Below are 25,988 nucleotides of genomic sequence, written 5' to 3' on the forward strand. Positions count from 1 at the left end.
AGTTCGCGCCAATGGCGTTCAGCCTCTTGAACCCTCCTCCCTCCAGAATCGCACTCACAGCTGCAGTCCCGCCATTCCCGATTCCCTCATTCCTCTTCTCACAACCGCGCTTCCCTCCTCTCCACATCGCCCTCTACCTCCGCAGTCCGCCGCCGCTGCGAGTCCAGTCCTCGTCGACGCCGCCGTCCCCGACGCCAACGGAAGGCTCCCCCACGCCGCCGGCGTCGAGGGAGGAGGCGGTCGCGCAGGCGAGGTCCTGCCTGGCCACGGCGCTGCGCAAGCCGCTCAACAACACGCTCCCGGCGCGGAAGCTCAAGAAGCAGCAGCGGCAGCCCCGGTTCCGCGCCGAGATCCCCGTCGTGGACGACTCGCCGGGCTCCCTCGCACGCCTCGCCTTCGACGTCTTCTCGGGCCTCGGCGTGTCCCGGAAGGGCTCGCCCGCAAAGCTCCTGCTCGTGTGGCCTTCCTCGGAGGAGCTGGAGCTGGCCGTGCGGGAGTTCAAGAACTGGGGGGACTCGTCGTCGGCATTGGCGCACGCGCAGCTGGACTCGGTGTCGCCGGACGCGCTGGGATCCTGCGACGCCGCCGTGTTCTTGGCGCCGGGGCGGGAGCAGGTGGAGAAGCTGAGGGCGGCCGTGAACGCGCTGGACCCGAAGCCGGCGGTGCTGTTCAACCCGGCGTGGAGCTTCGAGGTGGAGGAGGAGGGAGGGTTCGGCGGCGTCGCCAAGGGCTTCGTGGGCTCCTTCAACGTGGTGTACTCCTTCATGGGGCTGGAGGTGAAGGGCCTGCTGAGCAAGAAGAAGGGGGTGCTGCTCCGGTGCGTGGAGGGCGGGCGGTTCGGCGGGGACAGCTGGGTGCTCATGGTTGAGGAGGAGGACGAGGAGGCGCCGGAGTTCAAGGTCGTGTCGCGGCTGAAGCGCCGGCCGACCATCGGCGAGGTGGAGAACATGATGTACAACCTCATGGCCGCCAACTCGCCGGTGACCAAGTCGGCAAGGTTCCTCAGGGAGCTCGTGTCCAACGTCACAGGGAGGAAAGGGAAACAACAACAGTGATCTGATTAATTCAGTTTTCAACTAGTTCTGTAACGCTGGCTGTAGTTGCCCTTGCTTGGCGGTGATTTGGTAATTCGAGCTGCAACCACGTCTTCAGAACAGGGCAGAGCAGGCATAACTGTGACGATTCACAATAGTTTCGGTTCGATCGGTATACGGAAGTGTCATGTGTTGACAAATAGAGTAGAGATTTTCACCACTAGTTCATGCAAAAAACTTCAAAAATGTTGAGAAACTTGTTTTTCAGCACTTGCTTGCTTGTTAATCACCACGTACACACAGTAGCACAATCACAAGAAGAGGAGACAGATGACACACATGATAGCAGAGAAATCTAGGAGCTCCCTGTCTTATTGTGTTGTCTTACAATCTGAAAACTTTTTGTGTTTATCCAACTCTCCTCTATTGCCTTCTATTTATAGCCTCATTTCATGGGTATTCTAGGTATATACCCCACACAATCCTGATCAGTTTTGCCTCATCTTACAAGGATCAAGCCTCCTTTTTTTTGAAGAAAAGGCAAAAGGTTTGCCTTAATTGGTTAACAAAGAAGAAGCTTGTGAAACAAAATTTTAGTTTATTCTTACAACCACACCAAGGCCACAAAAGTTTACTTTCCCGCAATGAAAATACCCAAATGTTTAGCACCGGCAAGAACCCAAGTCCAACTTCCGACTTGATACGATCGAACATGATGGTAGGCATGGTGTTCCCATGCTTGAAAATTCTTGCGGTGCGTTCATTCCAAATCTCCCACGCAACCAACATGAAGAGGGTGGCCATAGCTTTCCTTGTGCCCCCATGAGCAAGCACGATCGAGGACCACCAGAGCTTGACATTGTCAAACCCGCCCCACGAAGAGGGATCGAAGTCGTGTATGTGGAGCCAATCCTTGACCATCTTCACCAAATCCGAGTAGAGAAGCGCTACTTGAAGAAAAGGTGTGAGGCCGTCTCGTCGTGGCACCGACAAAGAGGGCCCTTGATTTCCAAGGAAGCTAGTAAGGTACCTTGGCCACCAAGAAAATTGATCGGGTGTTTTATAACACTCCTCTTTGGGGGTATACCGCGAAATGCACATGGCTCATTAAGGCTCCTCCCAAAAACCCAGTGGAAAAAAATGGATCGATGGAGAAAGAGTGCACTGCACACACAAGCTATGCTGCATTTGTTGGCTAGCTAAAAACCTCGAGTGAGAAAACCCAGTGGGAAAACATCACTAAGGAAAAAAGAGTACAACAACTAATCTTCGGCATTATTATGAGTTCTCCAAGATATCATATTATGGGATACGGTTAAGGGATTATCACACCCTAAACCTTGCATCTCTCTAAGTCGTCGCATACCAATTTTGTGAACACATCGAAGGAAAGTAGGTGCGGGTAGAAATTTTGTGAATAAAACGGCAAGATTTTCACATGATTTAGTGTGCAAGATATTCACTTCCCCACTCTTCTGGAGCTCATGAGGGTAGAAGAACTTGAGAGCAATATGCTTTACGCGCTAGATTGCTCTTAACATAGCCCATCTGCATTTGTGCAACACAAGCAACATTATTTTCATAGATAATGGTCGGGTTATTGATGACATTGAGTCGACGTGACTTTATTGTGTGCATTTTCATTCGTCTGAGCCAAACACACTCTCGTGCGGCCTCATACATTGCAATTATCTCTGAGTGGTTTGTAGATGTGGCTACAAGGGTCTGTTTGAAAGACCACCAATAAATGGTTATATCACCACAGAGAAATACGAATCAGGTTTGTGATCTTGCATTACGTGGATCAATAATATAGAGACCATATGCATATGCCACCATGGTCAAGTCTTGGTTTCTTTTAAAGAAAAATCCAATATGTTAAGTACCTTGGAGGTATCTGAGGACATTTTTGATACCAACCCAATGCCTTTTGGTTGGAGTAGCACTATACCTGGCTAAGCATGAATGCAATATCAGGACTAGTGCAATTCACAAGGTACACATTAGTGCTCCAATGACACTAAGGTTGGAAATTTCAGGTCCCAAAACTTTCTCATTTTCTTCACAAGATCTGAATGAGTCTTTATCCACTTCAAGGGATCTTACGGCCATAGGGGTTCTTAGAGGGTGAGATTTATCCACATTAGATCTTTCAGAGACCCTCTTTGTATAAGTAGACTGGTGTATCAACACTTCTTGAGGGAGGTGCTCAATCTGCAGGCCTAAGCAAAGCTTGGTTGTCTATCATCTTAAACTCCTTTTTAGGGAACTTTCATCTTAAACTCAGTCTTAAGGTAAGACATAGCTTCCTTTATGTCCTATGCGTTTCCGATGATATTCAGATTATCGACGTAGACTCAGATGTTCTAGGGTTTCTTGATACATAGGGAAGGACAATCATCATGATTGGTGTAACCTCACTTTAGGAGAAAGTCACTCAGTTGGTTGTACCACAATCTACCGGATTGCTTTAACCCGTATACCAACCTCTGCAGTTTGGATGGGGGATCGTTAGTCCTTCAGGGACCTTCTTATAGATCTCTGAGTCAAGTGACCCATACAAGTATGCGGTCACAACATCCATCAACAACTGCATTTGCATGCATGTTTAGGCTAGCCTTCATAGCTATCAAATATGGAACGTGATCCCATGCATGCATCACATGAGAGTATGTTTCATCATCATAATCAATGCCTGGTCTCTGCCATAAACTTTGTGCTACCAGCCTCGCTTTATATCTCGCCACCTGGTTATCTCCGTTCCTCTCCTATCCCACGAAAACCCATTTGTATCAAACGGAGATAACTCGCGGAGGGGTTCACACAACAGGTCCAAACACATTCTCCTGATAAAGCGAGCCCAATTCAACTTCAATTGCTTCTTTCCATTTAACCCATTTTGGGTGCTTCTAGCACTCTGCCATGGACTTATGCTCTGGATCAAGATCAACTAAGGCAATTTTGGAGGCAAAATATATGTCAACAATAGCAGGGTTTTTGTTATATGACTCTCCTAAATCAACATATTTTATGCCGATTTCATCATTCGTTTCCACCATCTCGCCATTATTTCCTAAGATGATCAAGTTTGATTGTTCTGATGTCCTACTGCTAAAATCAGTTTGTGCACACGATTTTGCACTAGGCATTCCATCTTTAGGATGGCTCACTTCAGGGAGTTTCTCAACTTCAGGTTGAGCTTCTTCAAGTGACTTAAGGTGTGACATATCTGGTCGATAATTTGCTTCTACAGCTCGAGCACCCAGAGATCTCCCTTTTTTTCTAGATGTTTGGCCCAAATTTCAGTCAATGGGCTTCGGGGCTATCTCAACTCTCTTTGGCACATTTATAGTAGGTATATGCGATTTTGTCACTCCACTAAGGCATGGAGGTTCATGATCCTCTGAACTTCATGTTCAATTTCGCTAGTTCGTGGATCTAAGGACTGGAGGCCCTCGGTACTCCATGAAATTTCTTGGCATTCCTTTTGGTACACTCCTCCCCCTAATGCCGAAAAATGATCCTGATTAAAAAATACTACCAACGCACCGAGTTGTGAACAAATCCCCACTCATAGGCTCAAGGTATTTGATTATAGACGGAGACTCATACCCCACATAGATCCCCAACTTCCGGTGAGGTCCCATGGTTGTAAGCCGAGGTGGTCACATCGACACATACACGGCGTGGCCGAATCTTCGGCAGATGGAAAACAATTTGTTCTTTCCCACGCCCTAGCTGCAAGGGGGATGCAGAGTGATATGCAGCTGGCCTAGGTTGGATTAATGTTGTGGCATGCAACACAACATGGTCGTAATAGCAGTTCTACAAAAGTGGCATATCAATCAATTTAATCCTCTTAATTAATACTCCCTCCGGTCCTAAATATAAGCCATATAATTTCTGGCATGGAAATTAAGAAACGCATATTTAGGAAAAATTACACCATGTTTGGTTAGGGTTAACCGTAAGTAATTGCCGTGAGCTAATAGAGGACTTTGCAAAAGATAAGTAAACCTAATCAAATCTCCAAAAATATTGTCCATACAAGTAGGGCAACGTAATAAACCTTATATTCTGGAATTTTTCTCAAAAAACTATATGGCTTATATATACGAACGCAGGGAGTAACTACGTAAGGCCATTTTGAGCATGGACATATGGAACTGAATGTTCCACTTGTATACCTAGAGCTAGACAATAGCAATCAACTGCTTTGGAGGAGAATTCTCCAACATTCTCCATCCTTATGGATTTGATCCGCCTATCCAAAAAAATTGTTGTTGGATTTATTATTTGGACAACCAGTTTTACAAAGGCATGGTTCCTTGTAGATAATAGGCATACATGGCTCCACCTCTAGTGTATGCATCAATTAGGATCATAAAGTACCCGAAAGGGCCTAACATGGGCTGTATTGGTCCACAAATATCTCCTATAATTCTTTACATAAAATTGGCGATTCATCCTTTACCCTCAGGGTGGAAGGTCTAAGGATCAACTTTCATTTGACACATGCTTTGCACAAAAAATCTTCAGGATTCGGGAAGTCATTTGTTGCTATGTTATGGCCAACAAAGTTGTTGATGATTTTCCTCGTCGTGCGCAACCAAGGATGACCAAGTCTATCATGCCATACCCTATATGACTTTGGGTTTCTAATAAATATTTTCAGCGCAACATATTTTTTATGGGCTTTATGTATATGTAGTACAATCTTGATGCCAAGGAAGGAAGTTTTTCAGTCACTTTCTTCTCAGATCCATTAAATATAGTCATGAGAGTATCGTGCTCAACTTCTTTTTTGAGATGGAAACCATTTGCATGGATATCTTTCAAGCTTAGGAGGATCCACTTTGATTCAGGATACAACAAGGCATCCTTGATTACTAGTTGGGAACCCATAGGGAGAACTATTGTGGCACTTCCAGTACCGACAACATGAGCATTGCTTCCGGCAATTTTCATAATGTTTCCAGCTTTCTTAGCTAAAGTCTGGAAATATTTCGTCGCCCAAAGAATTGTATTTGTGGTGGCACTGTCTATAAGACATATCTCCTCTTCCTCCATTGAATTGACACACCTTGTTCTATAAAAAAGGCATATTATTAACTTAAGAAGGAACGAACATAAACATATGGAGTAAGGAATAACATTCTGGAATTTAATTTAAGAAACGTTACACAAATGCAAAATAGGTACTATGCTCTTCAGGAGCTTATTACATGATCAAGTTCCGCAGGAACTACATAACACTGAAAGTACAACTCATGAAAAAGAAAATAGATTACTCTAGCTCTTCAAATATATTGACATTTCATAACTTCACGAGGGATATTGAAATTATCCAGGTTGAAATCATCACTGCCAATATTTTTTCTAAGATGTAACTTTTCAATCTGAAGGTTGCACGAAGTGGGACTCTGCTTTCCTCTGAACTAGCTGATACTGTATTATTTTGGATCGGAGAGAATAATAAACCTTTGGAAATTATGAATTCCTAAAATTACAAGATGGTTACCGAAAATCTTTCAGAAAGTCCCTACACAGTTTAACAAAATTTGTGAAGTTACGAAATCAAGGTTTTAGATAAGCTATTTGTTGCTGAGATGTAGCTTTTCCAGAGCTTAAAAGCTGTACGGCTATTTTCGCTAAGACCGCAGACAACAACGCCATTTAAGTACTGGGACCTATGTGTGTCCTATCCTCCTGGCATCGACAAAATTGGTAGCCACCACAAATTTCAGTTCACTGTTGTCCGAGCTGACTCCATTATTTCAGCCGGAGGACGCCGAAGTCCAAAGCCAGAAGGCCCAAAAAAGAAACCCCAAACAAAATCAATCCAGAAATGGCGTCGGCGGAGCACGGCACGAAGCTGCGGATCCTGCTCATCCCCTTCTTCGCCACCAGCCACATCGTTCCGTACACCGACTTCGCCGTCCGCCTCGCCGCGACCAGCCCCGACGCCGTCGAGCCTACAATGGCCGTCACCCCGGCGAACGTCGCGGTCGTTCGGGCGGCCCTCGAGCGGCACGGCCCCTCCAGGGCGAGCAGCGCCGTCAACATAGCCACCTACCCGTTCCCGGACGTGGAAGGCCTCCCGGCTAGCGTCGAGAACCTCACCGCCGCCGCCGGCGACGCTTGGCGCATCGACGCCGTGGCCCTCGACGAGGCGCTGACGCGGCCCGCGCAGGAGGCGCTCATCCGCGAGCGGTCCCCCGACGTCGTCTTTTCCGACGTCCACTTCTTCTGGAACCCCCTCGTCGCTGGCACGCTCGGCGTGCCGTGCGTTACGTTCTCTGTCATCGGCCCCTTCTCGTCGCTCGCCATGCGCCACCTCATCGGCACAACGTACGGCGACTCCGGCTGCCAGGAGGAGGAGGTGATTGTCCCTAGGCTTCCAGGCCCAGAGATACGGATCCCGAGGACTGAACTGCCGGAGTTCCTGAGGTGCCAGCAGAGACAAGGCGAGTTCAGTTAGTGCGGTCCGGCGGAAGACAGGTCCTTGGGCATCGTCTTCAACACGTTCTTGGACATGGAGCAGCAGTACTGCGAGCTGTTCGCGCGGCACGGCTACGCGAAGCGCGTCTACTTAGTTGGGCCAGTGTCGTTGCCGTTACCACCGGCCGGAGCAACCGCCGGTGAGTCGTCGTGTATCACTTGGCTGGGCTCGATGCCGAGGTGTTGTGTGGTGTACGTATGCTTCGGCACCTACGCTTCCATCTCGGACGATCAGCTCCGGGAGCTGGCTCTCGGACTGGAAGCTTCCTGCACTGCAAGCCGTTCTTGTGGGTGCTGAGGGCCGACGGGTGGGCGCCGCCTGCGGGGTGGGAGGAGCGCGTGGGGAAGAGGGGGATGCTCGTCAGAGGGTGGGCTGCACAGACCGAGATACTCTCCCACTCGTCAATCGGGGCGTTCCTGACGCACTGCGGGTCGAGCTCGCTGCTGGAGGCGGCGGCGGCCGGCGTGCCGATGCTGACGTGGCCGCTGGTGTTCGACCAGTTCATCGAGGAGAGGCTGGTCACGGACGTCCTCAAGATCGGCGAGAGGGTGTGGAGCGGCGCGCGGAGCACGAGGCGCGAGGAGCAGCTGACCGTGCCGGCGGAGGCGGTGGCGCGAGCCGTAGCGAGTTTCTTGGAGCCTGGAGGAAGAGGGGAGGCGGCAAGGGTCAGGGCGCGGGAGCTCGCCGTCAAGGCTCACGCGGCCGTGGCTGAAGGCGGGTCCTCTCACAGTGATATGCGCAGGCTTATCAACGATCTGATGCAAGCAAATGAGGCCTCATCCACATCCACTGCCGTCTGCCGGTGAAACTATCGTCGCCGCCGTTCAAGTCTAGCCGACCGAGTAGAGCTCTCAGCTGTCATTCGTGGTGATATCACGTAAGAAAGTGTTCATCTGGACCCTAATCCAATCTTCGGTGTTTGTAAGTTCCCGTTTTGCGCTCAGTGGCCCCAAAACTACTTCTCACAAGTGAGAGCATCTTCACTCGTTTAGCCTGCCCACGACGAAATCCGGACGAAACAACCGCCGGATTGAACGAAATAAAGTCATGGGGAGTACCGTATTTCCAGTCGTCCACCCGGAGTTCGGAGGACATAGTTTAAATTCAAACAAACCGTCGTCCCACGCTACAAGTACGGCCAGTTGATCGGCAAAAGGACAAAATGATCAGCCACAGATCGGCGATAGGAGGGAAATTACACGGAAACAGGCTCATCGGCAGTCCCGGCCGGCACGGCGGTGTCCGACGGACCAGTTTCCTCACACGCCGTGGCCGGAGCGGCTGCGGCAGTCGACGACGAAGCAGCGGCAGTGGAGGTCGAAGCAGCGGCAGTCGACGTCGAAGCAGCGGCAGTCGACGAGGTAGACGGTGAGGAAGACGAGGTAGGAGCCGGCGGAGACGACGAAGGACTGGCCGGAGTGGCTCGGAGGATGTCGCTGCGGTGGCCCTGGTACCAATTCCTCGTCTCCTCGTCCATCAGTTCAATGTTGCCGCCGCCCATCTGGAACGCCAAGTCTGTGTTCCTCTTCTTCGCCGCCGCCGTCGTCTTCAGCAGGGCGATCCGGACGCCTTGGTTGGCGAGCATCTCCCTCCACCTGCCGTCGAACTTGTCGTTCCTCCCGTCGGCGTGCGTCATCAAGTCGGCCCAGCACTTGTCGATCGACGCCTGCATCCTGTCGGCGGGATATTGCCCGTCTTTTTGAGCTCTTTGAGCTTCTTCTGGCCGAGTTCAGGGCGCCCTTCCGCCGCGCCAGCCGCCGGAGCGTCGGGGTTGTACTGCTCGGTCTTGCTCTTCGAGAGGGTCTTGCGGGTTTCCTTCCACTTCTCGCAGTTCTCGAGGCGGGCGTAGACGTTCAGGAACTTGAACTGCATGCCGGTGTCGTCCATGTACATGTCCAAAGCACGGCGCAGCTGGGGAAAAAAAGTACGGCGATACGGGTCAGCTCACGACGATGTACACGGTGCACAGCTAACCTCGGTGATGCAGGGTCGACGGAGCATACCTTTTGCTCCAAGTCGTGGCCGCTGATCGGCCGTTCTTCGACCTCCTCCTGTATGCCGTGCTATTTGCTGCACGCCGTCTGCATGATCCCCCAATGGGTGGCCATTGCCTTGTCTCCCCGGTACACGTTCATGTTCGTCTTGTTGAAGTATGGATCGACGAGTTTGCGTTCGTCGAACGCCTGCTTCACTCGAAGCCAATATGTGTCGAACGACTGATTGGCCCCGGTTATGCCGTTCATGGACACGGTCATCCAAGCTTCGGCAAGGCACTCCTCTTCCTTCGGCGTCCATTTGATACGCGGTTCGGCAGGCGGCGAGTCCTTCTTCCTCTTCTTCTTCCCCTTCGACAGGTTGGCGGCGGCTTGAGTTGGCTCTTCTTCTTCTTCGTCTTCTTCTTCAATGGCTTGGCTTCCGTCGGCAACATCCTCCCCATACTCGTTGCGCGCCGCGACAGCTGCCGTCGCCCTCGCCTCCTCTTGCGTGAAGAACCCCGGGCTCGCAGCAGCGGCGGCCATGAAGAACCCCGGGCTCGCAGCGGCGGCCATGGAGCCGGAGGTGATCATCTCGTGGATCTCCTCTTCGTTCGGCGCCGCCATCGCACCGAACGGGAGCGGCCCTCGTCGCAGGGCCGGCGAGGTGCCCTCGAACTGGCCGCCGCTGCCGACGTCAAGCTCGGGCGGCGACGGCGTGAACCTGGACGGTTGGACGTAGGCGCCCTCTTGGAACATGGCAGGCGGCGACGGCGAGTACGTCGAAGGGGAGAAGGACGACGGGGAACTGCTTGTACCTTGCGTCGACCATTGGCCGGGGAACATGGCGCCGCCGCCGCCGCCGGGAACATGGCCCATGCCGATGGCCATGCTGATCTTCCTCGCTTGTTCGTCCTGGGCCGCCGCCGCCGCCCTCTTGGCGGCGGCTTTTTTCACCCTCTCCGCCCTGCCACTTGTTTCGACCTCGCGCCGTTTCTCGTCCGCCGCCCACTCTGCATTCGTCATGCCCGGCGGCCGCTCCTTCTTCGCCCGCGGCTTCCTCGTCGTCGCCTTCGGCGGCATTGTGGTGGATGAGAAGACGAGGAGGAGAGCGGTGGTGGACGAGAAGACGAGGCCGGGAACTGGAAGACGAGGAGGAGAATGGACAAATTCGGCGGGAGAGAATGGGGATATGCAAGCAAATTGGAGGGAAAATCGACAGGATTTGGTTTTCTTGTCGCCGACTACGCGGGTCCACATGACGTTTCGTGCCAAATTCTTTCGTCCGGAGTCCCCGAGCGCGCCCCGGGGGACCGGGGATGGCGTGGGCTCGCCGGATGGATGAAGGGCCAAATCCGGACGAAAATGAGGAACCGAGGGTCGCGACTGGGCCGAATTACGCCGTCCGGATGGAAAAAACGTCGCTCGGGGGCCTCGTCGGGGAGACGAGTGGAGATGCTCTTACATTCGTGAACGGAGGGGGTATGAAGATAAGGCACACTTTGGTGTGCTCTCGAAAAAAAAGATATGTGGGATGAAATTTTTTCAGCCAAGCACGGGCATTTTACTAAAGCATAAAAGCTCCAGTTTTTTACAACAGGTACATCAATTGCTAATAAATCCCAAAGTACGCACTAACCAGAGCAATTCTTACTGCACTACGACATACTTAGGACATAGGCTCACATACCCTCCAATAATACATATAAAACAGAGTTCAAACAGCATAATAAAACATAGCAACCCTAGATGTTAGAGTATATCACGTCTAGGCTATATTAGGTAGTTTAAGATTGTACTCCAATTCTATCTCTACTAGGCTTCTTGCCCTCCAAGTCTCTAGTACTATATAAACAGCCCAAGAGGCTCAATGTAATTATCAATTACCGCATATCAATACAATCATATTCCGCAGTCTATCTGGCTACGCCTTCTTCACCGGACGACCCAGTCCTTGGACCCACGCTCCAGGCGCAAGTTGGGACCTCGTTACGCTGGTCCTTTCCGTGTGCTGGAGCGCATCGGCACGCTCGCCTACCGCCTTGAGTTGCCTGCAGGCTCGCGCCTCCACGACGTCTTCAACGTCGGCCTCCTGAAGGCCTACCGGGGCGACCCTCCTTCTGCACCACCAACTCTTCCACCTACTTCGGATGGGCGTCTAGAGCCTGCCCCGGCGAGTGTGGCTCGCGTGTTGAAGGCCCAGCAGCGCCGTGGTGTTTGGCACGTCTTGGTGCATTGGACCGGCCTGCCCGAGGACGAGGCGACTTGGGAGAAGGAGACGAGACAGTAATGATACTGAATTATTGTCTGATTAATCTTGAAGGGATACAAGTGTTTATATAGGAGGACGGCCTCCTCGAAACCCTAATTTACTTGGGCTAAGCCCCTAATTTACTTGGGCTAAGCCCATAACTAGCCACTAGTGGGCTTCCTACGTGTATAGGTCAGACCGACCATAACATCTTGATAGACTGCGGAATATGATTGTATTGATATGCGGTAATTGATAATTACATTGAGCCTCTTGGGCTGTTTATATAGTACTAGAGACTTGGAGGGCAAGAAGCCTAGTAGAGATAGAATTGGAGTACAATCTTAAACTACCTAATATAGCCTAGACGTGATATACTCTAACACCCCCCCGCAGTCGGATCGGTAGTGACGCGAATACAGCAAGAGCGTCGCGGACGGTCCGACTGGAGCATAAGCCGAAGATGTGGTGCAGCCCCTTGATGCCGATGTCGATGAAGCCGTTGTTGTCGTGGTCAATGGTGCCGTGTGATTTAATTACCGTTGATGAAGTTCTTGATGTTGATGTTGTTGTGGTCGGTGTCGTCTTGAGCCCGGGGGAAGTCGCCATAGTGATAAAATAAAGGCGGTTGCAGCGGTAGTCAACTCGAGGTAGACGTAGCTGGATTTGTGGTAGTTGAGATAGGCGACACGCCGCGCCGAACTTGCCGGGCTCGGGAGCGCGCCGGGGACGAAGGCACGCGCCGGTGTTGCCGGTACCGGGCGTGCGAAGACAGGGACCACCATGAACCATGCACGCCAGAGTTGGATGGAGTAGCAGAGAAGGTCTCCGTGTACGGTCGGTTGCGCGCCGTATGCGCCGGAGTAGACGAAGTGGTTGCAAGAAGAAAAATTGAGCACATGCGGTGCATACAAAAAATTAGACTGCAACTCTGGCGGTATGGTCATTGTGGACGAAGATGACGAGGTGGTTGTCGATGGCGATTGAACTGTAGCGGTAGTAGATGTCGGGGATCGAACCCGTTTTATTCATCTACATGCAGGAGCGCGGGGACGCAGAACCCGTTGGCGTTGACGAAGACCTTGATTGGTGATGACGGCGACGATGCAGTACGTGCGGCAGAGTTGTTGGTGTAGATGGTGGTTGGCGATGATGACCAGCGACGATGATGCGGCCCTTTGTTGATGGCGAGGCGCATAGTTGGGACGGGTGTCCCGGTTGGAGTTGGCGAAGATGATCCGACATGGTGGCGGCGTGAGGTTGGAGTAGAGACGCGTGATGACAACATGGCGAGCAGACTATTTGGTGGCTAAAGAAAAAGAGAGAAAGAAATAGATCTGAAACAAAAATTTGCTAAACTACGAAACTAATCTAAAGAAAAACCTAGCAACGAGATCGGATGCCCCCGGCGGAGATCATGGAGATCGATCTCCCCGGGGGCGGCGGAAGCGGTGGGTGGCTAAACCCTAGGTCGCAGAAAGAACCGCTCTGATACCATGATAGACTGCGGAATATGATTGTATTGATATGCGGTAATTGATAATTACATTGAGTCTCTTGGGCTGTTTATATAGTACTAGAGACTTGGAGGGCAAGAAGCCTAGTAGAGATAGAATTGGAGTACAATCTTAAACTACCTAATATAGCCTAGACGTGATATACTCTAACACTAGAAATTACAGTCATTCTCACTCAAAGACATGACCCCATCGATAATCAAACGAGCAACCAGCTGGAAGACAAGCATGCCTCTCGAAGAAATCAGTATCCTTCGGGATAGCAAGAATGGCAGTCCAATTTACCTTCACTTCCAGTTTGCGACCATGGTACTCACAAACAGCCTCCCGTAGAGGACATTGTAGAGCAACAACCTTAGAGACATCCTCTTCCTCTTCCTCTTCCTCTTCCCCTTCCTCATCATCATCCTCTTCCTCTTCTTCTTCCTCTTCCTCATCATCATCATCATCATCATCCTCAGGCTCGGGGTAATCCTCATCCTCATCCTCGATCTCACAATCAGCATCAAGAAAACAAACATAGAGCACCAGTTTTTCACCTTCCTTAAGCGCAGGGTCTCGTACATGCCCTTTGACGGCTACCAGATTACGATTTAGCGCAAGAGCGCCATTTTCTCTCAACAAACCCTTGCTCGAGGGCACACTGCTATCATATAGAACTGTATGCTGCCTATAACTTCTAGTGGTCCCAGCAGTTATTTTACCATTGAAGTGGACAAGAGGGTCATTGTGCCCTTGTTTCACAACACAGACTTCAATGCTAGCTGCCACCGGAAGGTCCACATGTTGCAATACCAATTTCACCGTACTCTGGAAACTAGGTAGCTGCAAGATGATGCGCTCGCGATCTGCTTTGCAATAATACGGGATTACACCTTTGCTAAACTGCACCTCGTTGTCAGGGTCATCCTCGTCATTGACCTTTAAATCGAACTCGAAATACATAAAACCTAATGTAACCAATGCTCGGAATGGACCTGTCAGAGCTAACATATCCATCTGCACAAGGGTTTAGAAAAACAGTGAGAATCAAAACAAGAATTCCAGGAAATGAAAACCTCATAGCCAGACGAATTTAAAAGATTTCAAAATTATACTCAACATCACTTAAACTGCTGCACTACAGCTACTAGAATTCCTAGATATCAATGGCTTGTATGGTGAAATGAGCAAGACATAATATTTTATAACTTGGAACATGTCAATATTAAGGCATTTTCTGATTCACAGAAACAAATTCAACTTTACACAGAAACCAATTGAACATGTGACAGGACCTCAGTAGAGAAATCTGAAGAGAAAATAGAAGGCAGAAGAATAAATGAAAATGTGTTGCTTGGTAATAAAAAGGGAGATTATTAGGAAGCTATATATCGATAAACAAAAGATTGGCCATGATGCTAGCAATATATTGTTCCGATTGAAATGTATTTGAAGGGATCAAATTGAAATGGAAATCTATTGACCTCTTTCTTGACAAAGTGTATCCAATAAGTATATGAATCGTGATATTCGCGGCAAAGAATTATGTCAGTGAGCACTGAGCAGTAATGGACTAGAACAACAGATTGGACATGAAGCTAGAAATATATTGTTCCGATTGAAATGTATTTTAAGGGACCAAATTGAAATGGAAATCTATTGAGCTCTTTCTTGACAAAGTGTATCCAATAAGTATATGAATCGTGATATTCGCATTAAAGAATTATGCCAGTGAGCAGTACTAGACTAGAACAAAAGATTGGACATGATGCTAACAATATATTGTTCCGATTGAAATGTATTTGAAAGGATCAAATTGAAATGGAAATCTATTGAGCTCTTTCTTAACAAAGTGTATCCAATAAGTATATGAATCGTGATATTCGCAGCAAAGAATTATGTCAGTGAGCAGTATTGGACTAGAAAATTCACTGCATTCAAGTAAACATATAGTCCCCGTATCAAAATGTATGAAGTCTAAGATTAGTCAAAAGTTAAACCCTTCTAACTTTGACCAAATATTTAAGAAAAAATATCTAAATCTACAATATTGAATGGTCAAATAATTAATTAAATATACTTTATGGTCAATCTATTGATATTGACATAGTATTGTATAAACTTAGTCAAACTTAAAAAATGTTGACTTTTGAGTAATCCTTAGAAGGATTACATTTTGGGACAGAGGTAGTACATGGTTGGTAAACATTACGGGTACAATTCAAGATGCAGAGCAGCTTTACAAGTAAAGAGAATAACTGCACCATCCAGAATTTGTTACAACAAACATGGAACTGAGAAAGCACATAGAATTAAAGAAACTCTACCTCTGAAGTGATAGTCTGGGCATCCTTTCTTTCACGATTGAACAGATAGACACATTCGTAGTCAATCTGATCCCTGGCGATAACTTTCCCATACACCTTGACCGGGTATCTGTACCGAGGACCAGCTTTGATAACCCTAATGGAAACAACGTCGGTGCAATAATTCGCCAGCTTATAATGTGCATCTGCTGTAACATAATTAGTCAACCCCGTCCTTGGGGATGACAATGAGGGTTCATACGGTGGCCCAAGTTGAGCAGTAGCTGTAAATCAATCAAGATCAGAGAACACAAATCAGAACAAACAAGGGGATGAATGCTTCAGAATCAATAGATAAACCTAGAGGCAGTTGTGATATCTGAATATAGAGACTCACACTCATCATCAAGGTCGAATCCGGCCAGGTGGAAGCTGCAGAATCTGCTAGGGACACGAACCTTCCTCTTGGGATCTTCGACCATGAGCTCCTCAACTGTTTTCTTGTGCAGTTCATCAAGTGTAAACTTACCCATGCTTTCCACCATATCACTGAAGGTGCCAGCCTGGCTGATCGGATCTATGATCGGATCACCGTACCTACGCCTGACCTCATGGATGAGCTTACGGCCCATCTTCTCGATGATATCATGAATTATCAGACGGTTATGCAAGTCAGAGTCCTCCGTATCGAGGGGAAAACGATTCTTGAGGTTGACAATATATTGATCAGTCTCATATATGTCCTTAAAAAATTGGGAGACCTGACCCTCCTCCGGATTCTTGACCACGACCGGCATCTTGCCGAGGAAGAAGGAGTGAGATTTCGTTGTTTCATGCCCATAAACAAACCGAATAAAAAGAGGAGATCAATCGAGAAAAGTACCTGTTCCTTCTCCGGATACTTGACCGCGCCCGACACCTTGCCGAGGAAGAAGAGTGAGATTTCGTTGTTTCATGTCCAAAACAAAACGAATAAAAAGAGGAGGAGATCAATCGAGAAAAGTACCTGTTCGTTCTCCGGATACGTGACCATGCCGGACACCTTGCCGAGGAAGGAGTGAGATTTGGTTGTTTCATGTCCATAACTAAAACGAATAAAAAGTGGAGGAGATCAATCGAGAAAAGTACCGTCGTGCCGATTCGATGGCCGCCGTCCGAACTCTCGTGCACGCCCGCCATCTTGCAGCAGAAGGTGTGAGAATCAATCGAGAAAAGTACCGTAGTGAGGATTCGATTGCCACCGCAGCCAACCCCGATGTTGCAGAGGCAGAGGTTAGGGTTTCAGGAGGGCATGATGGAAGCGATTGGATTGGATCGACTTTTTTAGAGTAGTATGTTTTCCGTTTTTTCCACAAGGATGATCAAACATTCAAGCTACACGGTAACACGGAAGGAATTTTATGCAAGCTTTCGACACACTCACCCTAATAGGACACGCCCCAGCCCAAGAAAAAATAAAAATTCGTACAAGGCCACCCTCTACGTGATTTTTTTTTTTTTTAAATAAGGGCATCTCCAGCGGCGCGACGCAAACGGAGCAATCGTTTTCGTCCGCCGTAACCGGAAATGCGTCTGGGTCCTGCTCTAGTGGGGCGACGCAAAGTGACCGGCCCGTCCGTGGAGACGCAAACCTGGTCCAAATATGCGCCAGGTTTGCGTCTCCGCGGACGCTCCGCGGTCCGAGTGTCCGCCGAGAAAGACGTAGAACCCGCGCGTCAGCGGCAGGGAGGCCGATATTATTCCCGCCACAGGCCATTCCCCGCGCGAAATATCAAACTAGACCGGCGCGAGCAGTTCAGAAGCGATGGACGTCCTCGCCGTCGCAGCCACCACCATGGATGCGGAGCAAACCCTCGCACCCGCCGCCACCCCACACTCCCTCGTAGCCACGACCATAGCCACAATGGAGGGTGCAGCTCTGGCAGAAGCAAAGCGGGCCGCCACCGGCGGCGGCCGGGAGGCAAAGCCGAAGGCGACAAAGAAGGTGCTCTCACAGGAGGAGAAAGTCATCGAGGCCGCGAAGCGTCGCGGCCGGCGCAAGAACCAGAAGAACAAGACTGTCGCGGCCGCCAACCAGCAGGCCTGGCAGATGCAGATCAAAGCCGGCGTCGCGCAAGTAGCCCTCCATCCGATCTTAGCGGAGGGCTACATGCTCGTCAAGAGAGAGGGGATCGCCGATGTCGCTCCTCCGGCCTCGTCGGTGAGCTCGGTAAGTTCCCAACTACGTCCTGGAACTCCCGCTCCCTTGCAGGTTGATAACCTACAAGTATAGGGGATCGCAGCAGTCTTCGCGGGTAGTAAAACCCAATTTATTGATTCGACACAAGGGGAGACAAAGAATACTTGAAAGCCTTAACAGCGGAGTTGTCAATTCAGCTGCACCTGGAAACAGACTTGCTCGCAAGAGTTTATCAGTAGTAACAGTTTTATAGCAGTAGCAATAGTGAAATAACAGCAGCAGAGTAACAGAGACAGCAGTAGTGATTATAGTAAACAGCAGGATTAAAATACTGTAGGCACAGGGACGGATAACGGGCGTTGCATGGATGAGAGAAACTCATGTAACAATCAAGCAGGGCATTTGCAGATAATAATAAAACGGTGTCTAAGTACAAAGCAATCAATAGGCATGTGTTCCAATTATAGTCGTACGTGCTTGCAATGAGAAACTTGCACAACATCTTTTGTCCTACCAGCCGGTGGCAGCCGGGCCTCAAGGGAATCTACTGGATATTAAGGTACTCCTTTTAATAGAGTACCGGAGCAAAGCATTAACACTCCGTGAACACATGTGATCCTCACATCACTACCATCCCCTCCGGTTGTCCCGATTTCGTCACTTCGGGGCCATTGGTTCCGGACAGCGACATGTGTATACAACTTGCAGGTAAGACCATAAACAATGAATATCATGATGAAATAATAACATGTTCAGATCTGAGATCATGGCACTCGGGCCCTAGTGACAAGCATTAAGCATAACAAGTTGCAACAATATCATCAAAGTACCAATTACGGACACTAGGCACTATGCCCTAACAATCTTACACTATTACATGACCAATCTCATCCAATCCCTACCATCCCCTTCAGCCTACAGCGGGGGAATTACTCACACATGGATGGGGGAAACATGATTGGTCGATGGAGAGGCGTCGGTGGTGATGGTGGCGATGATCTCCTCCAATTCCCCGTCCGGCGGAGTGCCGGAACGGAGACTTCGGCTCCCGAGACGGAGTTTCGCGATGTGGCGGCGTTCTGGAGGGTTTCTGGCGACTTCGACTTCTCCCCGTGCGTTTTTAGGTCGAGGGCGATAAGTAGTCCGAAGGAGGGCGTCGGAGGCCTGCCGAGGGGGCCACACGCTAGGGCCGCGCCGCCCTAGGGTGTGGGGCCCTCGGGCCTCCACCTGACTTGCCCTTCTGGCTCCGTGAGTCTTCTGGGAAAATAGGGCCTTCTGTATAAATTCCGAGGTTTTTCCTGAAAGTTGGATTTCTGCACAAAAACGAGACACTGAATCGGTTCTCGCTGAAAACAGCGTTAGTCCGTGTTAGTTGTATCCAAAATACACAAATTAGAGGCAAAACAATAGCAAAAGTGTTCGGGAAAGTGGATACGTTTTGGACGTATCAACTCCCCCAAGCTTAGCTTATTGCTTGTCCTCAAGCAATTCAGTTAACAACTGAGCGATAAAAGAACTTTCACGAACACATTTGTTCATATGATGTAAATATTCTCATGCTATGGCTAACACTTAGGCAGTTCATAATAAGATACATGCAAATAAGATCATCTAATAGCTATGTCAATCATGGAAAGGTACCAACAATTAATAATAAGCATCATGAATCATGTATATAAGCAGGATTGCAATGTTCATAAAAGAGTATGATAGAATGGTATCTCGCTTGCCCATATTTGATCAGCAAAACATAAATGCTCAGGCACCTCTGAAGTTCATAGAAGGACTAGAAATAGTGATTGTCAAAGATAAAAGCATCAAAGTTATACCACAATCAATCATATTTTGAGACAAGCATATTACACTAAGAATGACAGTTGTGCTCTCAAGAAAGTGCTCAAAGAAAGGATGGAGACACAACATAAAAGTAAAAGATTGACCCTTCGCAGAGGGAAGCAGGGATTAACATGCGCTAGAGCTTTTCATTTTTAAAACAGGAGTAAAATTGTTTTGAGAGGTGTTTGTTGTTGTCAACGAATGGTAATGGGTACACCAACTACCTCGCCAACCGGACTTTCAAGAGCGGCTCCCATGAAGGACGTTATCTCTACCAGCAAGGTAAATCATCCCTCTTCTCTTTTGTTTACACACGTATTTTAGTTTTATTATGGGTGACACTCCCCCCAACCTTTGCTTACACAAGCCATGGCTAACTGAATCCTCGGGTGTCTTCCATCAATCACATACCATGGAGGAGTGTCTATTTGCAAAATTAAGTTGCTTACTGATGAGTCAGAGCAAAACATGTGAAGAGAATTATTAGTGAAAGTTGATTAATTGGGGCTGAGAACCCCATTGCCAGCTCTTTTTGCAAAATTATTGGATAAGCGGATGTGCCACTAGTCCATATGAAAGTCCGTCAAGAGTAAATGACAAGGTTGAAAGTTAAACACCACATACTTTCTCATGAGCTATGAAACATTAACACAAATTGAGAAGCATTTTGAAGGTTTAAAGGTAGCGCATGAGAATTTACTTGGAATGGTTTGAAATGCCATGCATAGGTATTTATGGTGGACACTCTGGAATAACTTGGTTTTCATGTGTTTGGAAGCACGAGCAGCGTTCCCGCTCAGTACAAGTGAAGGCTAGCAATAGACCGGGAGACGACAATCAAGAGAGCAAGTAATCGTCATAATCATGCTTGCGGCAAAATAAATTAACCGAGGCATAAAAGTGATACCGTAACTGCGAAGCAATGTAAATCATTGAGGCTTAATTGACTCTTGTTCAGTCATATGCATGCGTGAGCATGTGCCAAGTTAATTCAAACGAATTATTCAGAGGAGGATACCACAATATCATACCTATCTATGAATAAAACAATGCAAGCAAACATCCATGACATGCTACTCATATTAATAAATTGGAGCTAAACATGAGAGATCATGAACTACTAGACTTTCTTAAATGACATATACCTCACATGAACCAACTAAGCATGCTCACATGGATGAGTATATGTACAAAAATGAAAACAAATAGAGTTTATATCAGCCTCTCACCACAATCAGATTGTCGAATATCGTCATTATTGCATTTTCACTTGTGTAGCTTGGATAATATGAAATGAAAACCACGCTCCAGCCACTGAAGACCATTGAACTCATAAAGAACTTTACAAACCAAAGAAGAACAGCAAATATTTTTGGTGTTTTCGAATTTGAGAACAAGAATAAAGGAAGAAAGCGAACAAAGCAAAAATCTTTTTGGGTTTTCTTATAGCAAACTAGCAATAGCAAATAAAGCGAAACAAATGCAAGAAACCAAAATAAACAAATGGTGAAGAGAAACAACAGAAATATTTTTGGTCTTTTTGTGTTTTAGGAAAGAAACAAAGTAAGAATAAGAAAATGAAAACTGAAAGAAACACAGAAAAACAAGATGGCAGAAATCTGCCAAAACCTGACAGCAGTACAGAAATCGATTTTTACAAAAATCTTCCGTTGCTCAGCTCGAAAAGTGTTCAACTAATGAAAGTTAGATAACATCCTGGGGAACATGCACAAAAATTGGCAGCTCAAAATAACGTTCTGGCTGTGCGCACGAATTTTTTAGTAACAGTCCAGAATCTGTTTTCAGGCAGCACTTCCCCAAATATCATCTCCCTCTTATTAGAAAACCACTCAAAGAGACTAAACAAGTATGTACAAGTATCCAGCAACCATAATATGCAAAGAATGAGTGATGCCGGTATACCTCCCCCCAAGCTTAGGCTTTTGGCCTAAGTGGAGATCAACCCCATGGTGCCCACGAAGAAGCACCTTCGTAGTACGAAGATGGATCATATTCCGGGTATGTGCTAGAAGAAGCACCCGGATACGTGACGGTGTAGTCGTAGGAGGGCTCGGCGTCCTCGGAGTCATGCTGCTGGTGGAAGTTGTGTATCTTGAGCTGCTTGATGGCGTGTAACTCACACGTTCGTTGGGAACCCCAAGAGGAAGGTATGATGCGCACAGCAGCAAGTTTTCCCTCAGAAAGAAACCAAGGTTTATCGAACCAGGAGGAGCCAAGAAGCACGTTGAAGGTTGATGGCGGCGGGATGTAGTGCGGCGCAACACCGAGGATTCCGGCGCCAACGTGGAACCTGCACAACACAACCAAAATACTTTGCCCCAACGAAACAGTGAGGTTGTCAATCTCACCGGCTTGCTGTAACAAAGGATTAACCGTATTGTGTGGAAGATGATTGTTTGCGAGAAAACGAGTAGAACAATGATTGCAGTAGATTGTATTTCAGTATAGAGAATTGGACCGGGGTCCACAGTTCACTAGAGGTGTCTCTCCCATAAGATAAACAGCATGTTGGGTGAACAAATTACGGTTGGGCAATTGACAAATAAAGAGGGCATGACCATGCACATACATATTATGATGAGTATAGTGAGATTTAATTGGGCATTACGACAAAGTACATAGACCGCCATCCAGCATGCATCTATGCCTAAAAAGTCCACCTTCGAGGTTATCATCCGAACCCCTCCAGTATTAAGTTGCTAACAACAGACAATTGCATTAAGTATTGCGCGTAATGTAATTAGTGACTACATCCTTGAACATAGCACCAATGTTTTATCCCTAGTGGCAACAACACATCCATAACCTTAGAGGTTCTTGTCACCCCTCCGGATTCACGGAGACATGAACCCACTATCGAGCATAAATACTCCCTCTTGGAGTTACTAGCATCAACTTGGCCAGAGCATCTACTAATAACGGAGAGCATGCAAGATCATAAACAACACATAGACATAACTTTGATAATCAACATAACAAGTATTCTCTATTCATCGGATCCCAACAAACGCAACATATAGAATTACAGATAGATGATCTTGATCATGTTAGGCAGCTCACAAGATCCGACAATGATAGCACAATGGGGAGAAGACAACCATCTAGCTACTGCTATGGACCCATAGTCCAGGGGTAGACTACTCACACATCACTCCGGAGGCGACCATGGCGGCGTAGAGTCCTCCGGGAGATGAATCCCCTCTCCGGCAGGGTGCCGGAGGCGATCTCCTGGATCCCCCGAGATGGGATCGGCGGCGGCGGCGTCTCTGGAAGGTTTTCCGTATCGTGGCTCTCGGTACTGGCACTACAAGAGAAACTCCCCTACAGCAACACATTTATCCGTATCTAAATATGAAAATTGGCGTTGCTAGCGACTTTACCAACGGATAAAAATGCGTTGCGTTTTTGGTGTTGCAACCACACAATGCAACGCATACACAGGCGTTGGTAACCAATAAAACAGGCGTTGCTAAATAGCTACAGAGTTCAACGTACAGTTGTATGCGTTGGTAGAGTCGTTCGATACAAATCAAAATTCTATTTTCTAATTCATATTTTCTAGAATGGATGGTTTGATCACTCTAGATGAAGAACGTAAGATTTTTTGGTTGGCGAGAGAACATAGTTCATACACATACCACATCACACACAAATAATATATTAGAATATAAAAGAATTGCAGTGACAAAGAATTCAACATTTATTATTGGAAGCACCATCTTGTACATGATATACGTGTCTGAACAGTAGACACTTTACAACGTTGCATAAAGTTAAAATCATCTAATCCTATATCTATATTCCTTGTAATATTACGGCTAACATGTTCAGAGGTAATATCTGAACATAGCAAAGTCTTGCTGATCTGTGGGACCTGCAAAAGAAAGATTTCCTTATGAGTATCAAAGAAGCAAAAGGCAGTTGTGAAGGTTAAAGTAAATATTACTACGTACTCCCTCCATCCCACAAAAGTTGTCTAAAATTCATCAAAATTCGGATGTATGTAGATATTATTTAGTATATAGATACATCTGAATCTAGTCAAATCTTCGACAAGTTTCATGAGACAGGGGAGTACTTTCTTTAAAAGTTGTAAATGTGGTATACTCACACTGGTGGCATGCCAAAGTAATTTTTTGCAACAAAGAATTTTTTGATCTCCTGTGCATTTGAAATAGCTCACCATACGTACACATCATAGTGGTTTCACACAAATGAATATGTAAAAGGAAATCTAGATATATAAATAACCACGATGGAATATGAACAGATCCATCAAAAAGAATATAAAATACATTATCAAGAAGGAAGACAGTAATCTAGTAGTCTTAAGTAGAAGTTCATGCATGTGTTTAGTGACATAACACTAGTACCTCTAGGTCAAGAGCATTACATAAACAACAGTGCATTGATCAACTGCTATTTGCATCAATAGAAACACGGGCATACATTATGATTTGGGGGGAGAGATAATACTTATCGTATTGATCACTGGCCGGTGCACAGAAAATATTGATAGAGACAAAGACATATTACACCTAGCAATCAGAATGTCATCTGTAGCATCAATTTATCTTGACAATCTATATCAAAATAAAAAGTGGAGCCTGTTAGTCAACATTAAAAATTAACAAGATTACATTTTGTAAAAATAGATGTTTGCACACAAAAGTTGAAGGCCACACAATTTCTACTAACACAACATCACCAACGATTTTGTCGAACTTTAATTTCCACACCGGCTCTTCACAGTTTGAAAGCACGGATCAACATGCCCAGCCCAGATTTCATCTCCAAATCCAACGTCATCAATTAATGATTGGGAGCGTACCTAGCCTGTGTACCAAGAGCAAGAGTAACATCCATGTTTTGAGTTCCAGATCATGTATTAGCAAACAAATATTGTCACACTTAACTAATAGAGAATTTCTAGACCAGTTAGTGTAGGTAAAGTATGGAATAAAAATACTACATCATAAGGTGAAGATAGGTAATCTGAAACCACTGGAGCAGGGTATCAATGGCGAAGGGGTCATGCAGTTTCCCCACTTTATGCAATGCTGAAGTCAGGTAATTACATATCCATTAGGCCCTGTAGCTACACGATATTGACATCCAAACGGACTTAAAGTTAAATGCTCGGACAGTCAACCAATACAAGCTACAGATATTAACAAATCAACTAATCTATTTGCGCATCTGTTGTAAACAGTTTGAAAACTGATCTATATGATAATGTGGTACACGAATACTAGGTTGACAATTTGACAGAGTTACTGCAACTAATTACAGAGATTTGGCAAAATGGTTACTTGAGCCATATCTGTCAGCAACAAAAAATGCAAACGAATAAAATAATATAACTTCAGGTATAATTAGACACGGGCCAGGCAAGTTTAGTACTAACCTCCAGAGTAGCATATCTCCAGACTTGAGAGTGATCCAATCAGATCGGGAATTTCATGGTATGCCAACCTGAAGCTAACGTTGAGGCAGCCCTGCTCCTTCATGTCCTCTTTTCAGGGTCCTCGTCCTCCCCACCGATCTGCTGGTGACGGCAGCCACCTGAAGCATCACGAAGATGTTTGTTACAATTGGGACCGCACCAGTCCTACCTGGAGCTTGATCAGATGGCTTGAACCACACGTACATGCCGGGGGTTCTTCCTGGTGACCGGCCAACGAGAACTTCTCATATCGAGGACACCGACCAATGATCTAGGGTTAGGCGTCATGTGTGTTTCAGGCAGTGGCTAGAAGTGATCGTGGATGGGAATAGAGAGAAGAAGCAGAGAGGAAGTAGGATCTGCGGATGTCAGCGGTGGAGTTGGCTGGTAGAGGGAGATCGGGGCGGCGGCGGTGGAGCCATGGAGCCATGGAGGAGAGCAAACGGGGTAGGGGACGACGAGGATATAAATAATTTACTGGAGAGATGAGATGGGAAAGCAAATAAAACTGACTTGATATAGATCCCCAAATCTCGCATGTCTCCCAATGGCGCCACACAAAAAAATCTAAGGCGGGATTTTCCGTTTAACGAGTGCACAAGCGCGGGAGCAGACCCATCAACCAAAATATATTTGTTCTTTGTTATGTTCGCTTCAGCACTATATTGCAACCTAATATACAACATACAGATACTGTCTGCAACGCATATATGCGTATCTAAGAAGAAATTTTACAACGCATATTTAAGTCGTTGCAAAGTATGTATTGCAACACGGGGGTATTTCTTGTAGTGTGGGGGTTTCGCGACGGAGGCTTTAAGTAGGCGGAAGGGCAGGTCAGGGGGCCACACGAGGGCCCCACACCACAGGGCCACGCGGCCAAGGGGGGGCCGCGCCGCCCTAGGGTGTGGCCACCTCGTGGCCCCACTTCGTCTGCTCTT

At 47.3% G+C, this 25,988-nt stretch overlaps 2 protein-coding genes and 1 pseudogene across 2 annotated transcripts; 2 read left to right on the forward strand and 1 right to left on the reverse strand.

The window, feature by feature from the left end:
- On the forward strand, window positions 1–1,317 carry LOC124649994. Its single transcript, XM_047189561.1, has one exon. The coding sequence runs from the start codon at window positions 12–14 to the stop codon at window positions 1,053–1,055; it is 1,044 nt and encodes a 347-aa protein (XP_047045517.1). The 5' UTR covers window positions 1–11; the 3' UTR covers window positions 1,056–1,317.
- A 5,558-nt stretch (window positions 1,318–6,875) lies between these two features.
- On the forward strand, window positions 6,876–8,342 carry LOC124648483 (annotated as a pseudogene).
- Window positions 8,343–13,286: 4,944 nt separating this feature from the next.
- LOC124650448 lies at window positions 13,287–16,908 on the reverse strand. The gene is made up of 6 exons (XM_047189970.1): window positions 16,694–16,908; window positions 16,572–16,607; window positions 16,449–16,484; window positions 15,963–16,362; window positions 15,587–15,849; window positions 13,287–14,276 (listed from the first exon to the last, which is right to left on the reverse strand). The coding sequence occupies exons 1-6, from the start codon at window positions 16,742–16,744 to the stop codon at window positions 13,449–13,451; spliced, it is 1,614 nt and encodes a 537-aa protein (XP_047045926.1). The 5' UTR covers window positions 16,745–16,908; the 3' UTR covers window positions 13,287–13,448.
- Window positions 16,909–25,988: the final 9,080 nt, after the last annotated feature.

Source organism: Lolium rigidum, chromosome 4 (genome assembly GCF_022539505.1).
Source record: "Lolium rigidum isolate FL_2022 chromosome 4, APGP_CSIRO_Lrig_0.1, whole genome shotgun sequence".
NCBI classification, from domain to species: domain Eukaryota; kingdom Viridiplantae; phylum Streptophyta; class Magnoliopsida; order Poales; family Poaceae; genus Lolium; species Lolium rigidum.

Bases quoted from the DNA above. Each gene is read 5' to 3' on its own strand.
- LOC124649994 (XM_047189561.1), top strand. From the start codon at position 12: ATGGCGTTCAGCCTCTTGAACCCTCCTCCCTCCAGAATCGCACTCACA.
- LOC124650448 (XM_047189970.1), bottom strand. From the start codon at position 16,744: ATGGCGGGCGTGCACGAGAGTTCGGACGGCGGCCATCGAATCGGCACG. The intron at 16,608-16,693 runs GTACTTTTCTCG...TTCCTCGGCAAG, and splicing joins GCCATCGAATCGGCACGACG to GTGTCCGGCATGGTCACGTA. The intron at 16,485-16,571 runs GTACTTTTCTCG...TTCCTCGGCAAG, and splicing joins CGTATCCGGAGAACGAACAG to GTGTCGGGCGCGGTCAAGTA.